This window comes from Gorilla gorilla, chromosome X (genome assembly GCF_029281585.2).
Source record: "Gorilla gorilla gorilla isolate KB3781 chromosome X, NHGRI_mGorGor1-v2.1_pri, whole genome shotgun sequence".
Taxonomy (NCBI): domain Eukaryota; kingdom Metazoa; phylum Chordata; class Mammalia; order Primates; family Hominidae; genus Gorilla; species Gorilla gorilla.
In genome coordinates this window covers 153383235-153390580 of record NC_073247.2, presented here as the reverse complement: position 1 = coordinate 153390580, position 7346 = coordinate 153383235, and the positions used below count along the sequence as shown (strand labels likewise).

General features: G+C 43.5%; 1 protein-coding gene across 1 annotated transcript; it reads left to right on the top strand.

Annotated features, from left to right (window-relative positions):
- Positions 1 to 214: 214 nt before the first annotated feature.
- On the top strand, positions 215 to 1691 carry LOC115932783 (sperm protein associated with the nucleus on the X chromosome A-like). The gene is made up of 2 exons (XM_031006350.3): positions 215 to 764; positions 1416 to 1691. Exons 1-2 carry the CDS (start codon positions 693 to 695, stop codon positions 1635 to 1637), a joined length of 294 nt encoding a protein of 97 aa, XP_030862210.1. The 5' UTR covers positions 215 to 692; the 3' UTR covers positions 1638 to 1691.
- The last annotated feature ends 5655 nt before the right edge of the window (positions 1692 to 7346 follow it).

Below are 7346 nucleotides of genomic sequence, written 5' to 3'. Positions count from 1 at the left end.
GTTTATTCACTAAAGTTTTGACAGACTGAAGGCCATTATTTCAGATTGGAAATAGGAAACTTAAAAGAACTACATGGACATTGGGTAAAAGAACATGGGTTGAAATTTGCCTGGCAGTAGCCCAAAAGTAAATGGTCTTCGAGGTGCATGTGAAGGAAGTGTAGGAGGGAAATGGGATAATTCACATCTCCGCCAATAAATAAATGTAGCCACACTAGCTTGGGGGATTTGAGGTGAGACATCGAAAATACTAAGTCATGGTGAGGGCTGGAAGACAAAAGAATGAATCACTTCATAGGAATGGCTGTGGGGAAGTGCTTGAAGGAATCATCCTCTGACTTCCACGTGAACCATGAACATTAAACATGGAGAAATGAGGAGCGGCAGCAGATCGGTTTGGGATGCATCTTCAGGGGATGCTGAAACAACAACAGCATTTGGTTTGCTCTACACCCCTGTCACCCCTCGCCCGCAAGCCCAGGGAGTGGTCAGCAGTGGTGCTTTGTGATGTCGAAGCCACCCTAGGGCTGCCATTGGCTGGGACACTGCCTGTATGATCAAACAAAGCTCAAGGGTGTGGCCTTGCCTTGTCACCAGGAGGGTATATATAGGGAGGGCAAGAGCTCTGGACCACTGGGAAGATTCAAAACCTACACAAGCCCACTGCAGCCATTGAAGAACCAATATATACAATGAACGAACAACCCAGTGCCAGCGGGGTGAAGAGGAGCGTCCCCTGTGATTCCAACGAGGCCGACGAGACGGTAAGATTGTTAGGTTTTGAAGGGAAGGCGAGGGTGAAAGAAAGACACACAGAGCGGGGGCGGCTCAAACAACAACACAGGAATATTGCAGACAATTGTGGAAGTGGGGGACCCGCTTAATGCCAGAGCCCACCGCCGCTTACAGGCTGGGGTGCTTGTAGGTAGGGGTGGGAGGGGCCTGGGCAGTATGGCTTGCTGCCCGGCAGGATATTGGTAAGATGTTCTTATGATCAGGTGGTTTGGCCCTTTTTCTGGTGGAATATCATTGTGGTGTTCCTTAGAACGTTGCCAAGCAAGATATGATAGGGATCTTTCTTTAGTTGGGCCTTTGTCCGCCTTGCGGACAGGTGGTTAGGCAGGATGTTTCTCATGGCCTGAACCCCCATGGGATGTTTCACTTTGACCAAGGTCTGCAAAATAGCAAAGAACTTACAAAATGGTGCAGTTTGGACTAACAGATGACCCTACCCACGCTCCTCTTCTTCTTCTTCCCCATAGATCCCTACTCTGTGGTTCAACCTTGTTCTTCTCTGGATCAAACCCCTTCCTCAACCTGCATTCCTTCTTCTCATGAAGCCCCCCGTGCTATCCAGTCTCTATCCTGTTCACCCAAAATAATGTCCTCCTGGCCTCTCCCTGTTTTCTTAACAGATGCCGGAGACCCCAAATGGGGACTCAGACCCTCAACCTGCTCCTAACAAAAGGAAAACATCTGAGGCCTCCACCACAGTAGTGGTCCGCTACAGGAGGAACGTTAAAAGAACATCTCCAGGGGAATTGGTGAATGACCACTCCCGAGAGAACGGAATCAACCCCCTCCAAATGGAGGAGAAGGAATTCATGGAAATAAGGGTTGAAACACCTGCAAAGTAGCAAGAAGCTACATGCGTCAACCTTGGCCAATGAAAATAAAGTTTGAGAAGCTGATGGCTGTGTACATCTCTGCCTGTTTTCTGATGGTGGGGGGGGAAGGGAAGGGAAGAGGTAGGCATTTGAGAAGGGAGGGATATGAGGTCCTGTAGGGTTGGTGGACAGACCCACAGGTTGACAGTAAGCCAGACATCGTACATAAGGCCTGGGGGAGGACTGATTCCTAAAGAAAATTTTCTTCTTAAAATTTTATCTCACAGGAAGTGGAGATGTGTATATGTTCACGCAACTGTACCCGGCAGCACATAGTTCTGCTGAATGGACATATCAAACGTATTCCCATCCCCTTTCCATTGGATATTTTCCTAGGCTAGAAATATATGCTTTATAAAGAGTAAATGTTCTGTAAAACACAAAGCACAATACAAAAGAAGATAGTAGATGTAGGAGTAAGTAAACGGCAGGAAAGCCTTGCTTGTAATGAAATGATTGAAAAGCCAATTCTAAAACAAAATGTTCAATGCATCTTAAATATTTATGTCACTGTTTTAATGACCTCAGCAGTCTTTAATCAAGATAAGTATGCTTTAGAAATGTGTTGATATCCGCAAGTGTCAATAGTCAAAATCGCCGTGACTTGGGAAAAGGAAAGTAAAACACTCTTAAGTATGAGGAGCTTTTTTCCACGGAATGTGAACTGCAAGGTGGTGAGAAGGGTTAGGTGTGATGTGGTGAGATCATTTTTAGGAGAGTGTGTCTATTATCGGCTTCCTAACACTTCCATTTTGCATGATAATTTCCTGAAATTCATCATTTAATTAAGGCTATAGATTTTGATTACGATGTGTCTTAAAATGTCAAACAGTATAATATTTATAGTGAAAAAGAAAACTGCTTGGTGGATACACATCGGTTAGCGGGAAAAGACACCACAGGGATTCACCATGGAGTCACCCGTGGATGGGGTTTTAGTTTCTGTCTTTGAATTGACCTTCACATAGTGTCTACCTCTTGAGAGTTCAGGGGATGTTGGAGAGATAATTAGGTAAAACAAGAAGGTCTTCTCAGGATACATGAGGGAGTTAAATAAAAATGCAGGAGCGATTACAATTTTAGTTATTTGTAACTGTTGTTTGCTAAGTCATAACACTGTCATGGATAACATGAAAAAATAAAATATACTAAATATCAATAGACAAAAACCAGTTTGCTTTTCTCCAACCAAATACCTACATACCTAGCACTGATTTCCAGAACAAAATCCCCCACGTACCATCTTTGGAATAAAAGAATATTCTTTCAAGTTGTCGGACCACAAGGTAAAAACAAAAACTCCCAATGCTTTTTTTCTTACTCTTTGATAGGTACAATTGAAGGTATTCCTCATTGCAAACTAATATTTCCATCCAGCACGTGACATTAAAGAAGTTTTCATATTTAGGATAGTAATACGGGATCACATTCTTTAGCCTTAGGCATTGCAGAGGAAAAACAAACAAACAAAAACAAACCAAAACTAAGCTGAGAGAGGCGGAGCAAGAAAAGCAGAATAGAAGGCTGCACAGATCAGCCCCCTCGCAAGGACACAAATTTAACAGCTATCCACACAGTAGAAAACACCTCCATAAGAACCCAAAATCAGGGGAACTCTCATAGTACCTGGTGGTATCACTGAAAGAGGCACTGAAGAGTTAGAAGAAACAGTCTTAAATCGCTGACCCCACCCCTTCCCTATCCTAGGCAGTGGCAGTGTGGTGTAAAGAGCATCTCTGGAAGCTGGATAGAGCAAGAGCAAGAGCAGAGCAGTTGTGGGTCACTGAACTCAGTGCTGTCTCTTACAGGAGAAAGGAAAACCAGACCAAACTTAGCTGACTCCCATCTGGGAAGGGAGCATTGAAACCACCTCTAGCCAGAGGGAAATTACCCATCCCAGCAATCAGAACTTGAGTTTCTGCAAACCTTGCCACCAAGGGCTAAAAAACGGTTCCAGGTTTCTCAGACAACCTTAAAGGCAGTCTAGGCCATAAGACCTGTAACTCGTAGGTGAGTTCTAGCGTAGAATTGGGCCCAGAGGCAGTGGATTGTGGCGGGTATGTGGAGGGGTGCACATGACCTCCTGAGATACCAGCTGGGGCAGCCGAGTGAGTGCTGGTGTCACCCCTGCCCTAGCCCCAGACTGCCCGGCTAGCGGCTCCATAAAAGGCCCCCTCCTTCCACTTGAGGAGATGGAATAGTGAGGAGCGTTTTTTTTCTTGCATCTTGAATACCAGCTCAACTACAGCGGGACAGGGCACCGGTCGGGGTTGTGAAGCCCCTGCTCCAGGCACTAGCTCCTGGATAACATTTCTAGACACACCCTAGGCCAGAAAGAAACCTGCTGCCTTGAAAGAAAAGAAAAGAGAACACCTATACACTGTTTATGGGAATGTAACTTAGTTCAGCCATTGGAGAAAGCAGTTTGGTGATTTCTGCAAGAACTTAGAATTACCATTCATCTCAGCAATCACATTACTGGATATATACCCAAAGGATATATATCATTCTGCCATTAAGACATATGCATGCGTATGTTCTTGACGGCACTATTCACAATAGCAAAGATACTGAATCAACCTAAAGGCCCATCAGCAGCAGACAGGGTAAAGACGATGTGGTACATAAACAGCACGGAATACTATGCAGCCATAAAAAAACGAGATCATGTCTTTTGCAGCAACATGGATGGAGCTGGAGGCCATTACTCTAAGCGAACTCACGTGGGAACAGAAAATGGAATACCACCTTTTTCCATTTATAAGAAAGAGCTAAACATCGGTACGCATGGACACAAAGAAGGGAACAACAGACACCCGTGTCTACTTGGGGGTAAAGGATGGGGAGGAGGGTGAGGATTGAAAAGCTTCCTATCAGCTATTATGCTGATTACCTGGGTGATGAAATAATCTGTACACCAAACCCGTGTGACACACAATTTCCCTATATAACGAGCCTCCACATGTACCCCTGAACCTAAAATAAAAGTTAACAAAAATTTAAAAATAAAATAATAAAAAATTAAGAAGTCTCACAGAGGTAGAGAGTAGAATGGTGGTGACTAGGGGCTCGGTGGTGGTGGCTGGAAAGACATTGCTCAAAGGATACCAAATGTCCATTAGACCGAAGGAATAAGCTCCAGAGATACACTGTACAACACGGTGACTACAGGTGATCATAATATGTTGTATTATTGATAAATGCTAAGAGAGTAGATGGTAAGTGTTCTCAATACAAAATGATAACTTTGTGGGATGATGCATATGTTAATTAGCTATATTTATTCATTCTACAATGTATATACTTCAAACATTAGATACATGATAGATACATTCCATTTTATCTGTTCAGTTTAAAATAATAAAAATAAAGAAGAAAGACATGTCCAAGTGTTCTGCCTGGGAAGATGGGCCTGAGAGAGTCTTACATAGTTAATCATGTACTATGTTTTTCTGTGCAGTACAGCAGAGGGAGTGGGGCTACCTGAGAGCAGCACATAGTCAGTAAATGGCCTATAACAGCTCCACTTCCTTTCTTGAAGAATCAGAATGGTGAAAGAAACCATTTTAATGTTTCTCATGCCCCTAAGAAGGACACTAAAGTGTTTTAAAGAGAGTTGGATCTGAAGGTGCCCTGTGGTTGGGCTTGAGGGATGACATGAAAATGTTCTGCATGAATCAGCCATTTAGGGCCAGATGGGACGACACGCATCTCAGGAGATGTTCGATGGATACAACATTGGGAAATTCTGAGATTCTGAATTGATTAAGTGTGAGACTCATGCATATTAAGTGCAATTACATAAAATGGCATTGCATTTCTCATTCGGCCAAGCATTGTAACCAGGTATATTCATGTGCCAGCTATTTCAATAAAAAGTGGTATCTCTCACAACCGTTTGCACTCCAATACAATTTTCTGAATGTCAGAGAAAGAGATATAGTTACAAGCAAGGTGTTAATCCATGAGAATAGTTTGCATCTCATCTTCTCTATTCTGCAGAAAGGCCCTTGAAGAGCATATTGCATCATTTTCTTCATGGCCAAGAAAATCAAGAATCACTGATCTGGCCAGGCGCAGTGGCTCATGCCTGTAATCCCAGCACTTTGGGAGGCTGACGCGGGCGGATCACCTGAGGTCAGGAGTTTGAGACGAGCCTGGCCAACATGGTGAAACCCTGTCTCTGCTAAAATACAAAAAAGAATTAGCTGGGCGTGGTGGCGGGCGCCTGTAATCCCAGCTACTGGGGAGGCTGAGGCAGGAGAATTGCTTGAATCCAGGCAGTGGAGGTTGCAGTGAGCCGAGATCGTGCCACTGCACTCCGGCTTGGGTGACAGAGCCAGACTCTGTCTCAAAACAACAAAAACAAAAACAAGAAATCACCGATCCATTTGAAAGTCAGCAAACATTTTGTCATTGACTAAATATAGACCCTAGAGACTGATCCCCATACACCACACTACAACTTAAGACTGATTCTGTTTCTTAATCATCCTTTGCAGGTCATCACGTTTTTGAACTCTTGTAATAACAGGGGACTTGAACTCATTTCAGACAGCAAACCTCGTCCTGTGTTATCTTATGCTCTGGGAGGAATCTAAAAGACAAGGAAGTAAGGAAGAAAGAAAGGAAGGAAGGGAGGGAGGGAGGAAGGAAGGGAGGGAGGGAAGGAAGGAGGGAGGGAGGGAAGGAGGGAGGGAGGGAGGGAGGAAAGGAGAAGAGGAGAGAAGAGAGGAGACGATCTCTAAACCTAAATTGGTAGAAAAGTTCACAAGTCTGAATACTTAACAAGTTAAATTAAGTAGCTAAAGATGTTTTTGAAAAGCATCTGAGCAAACAACAAAATGATTCTGAAAAATATTTGGTAATGTAATAATGACAATGGGTTATTTCTTCTATCCTTGATCTCCTACAATATATTTTAAGCCAGATCATGTTTTTCCTTTGATGAAAACTCCACAGAGTTTTCATCTTGATTAAAATAAAATCCAAATTCCTAATAAGGCTGTACATGATGTGGGCACCTATTACCTCTCTGACATTAATACTTATTCTTCTCATGAATCACTCTGCTTCTATCACACTCCCCAATCTGTGACTCTTGTAACTCACCATGCATGTGATTCCTCTAACCTGCCATCCATATCAGGGTCTTTGCATACTTCTGCCTGGAAGGTTCTTCTCTAAAATATCCACTATGTATCCTAATTTTCTTTTCTTTTCTTCTTCTTTCCCTTTTTCTTTTTTTTTTTTTTTTTTTTTTTTTTTTTCAGATGGAGCCTTGCTTTGTCGGCTAGCCTGGAGTGCAGTGGTGCATTCTCGGCTCTCTGCAACTTCCGCCTCCTGGTTTCAAGCAATTCTCCTGCCTCAGCCTCGTGAGTAGCTGAGATTACAGGCGCCTGCTACCACGCCTGGCTAATGTTTGTATTTTTAGTATAGATGGGGTTTCATTGGTTGGCCAGGCTGGTCTTGAACTCCTGACCTCGTGATCCGCCTGCCTTCGCCTCCCAAAGTGCTGAGATTACAATCGTGAGCCACCACGCCCGGCCTGTGTATCCGAATTTTCTTAAGGTCACTAGTCAGAAGTCACTTTATTGGAAAGGCTATCCTCCATTTAACGGTGAAGACGTTAAACGGTACTTGTACTTCTTTCAAAAAAAATGATACTTTTATCAGTTA

Excerpts from the sequence above, each read along its gene's own strand:
- LOC115932783 (XM_031006350.3), top strand. The coding sequence starts at position 693 with ATGAACGAACAACCCAGTGCCAGCGGGGTGAAGAGGAGCGTCCCCTGT. Across the intron at positions 765-1,415 it reads CCAACGAGGCCGACGAGACG|ATGCCGGAGACCCCAAATGG; the intron begins GTAAGATTGTTA and ends TTTTCTTAACAG.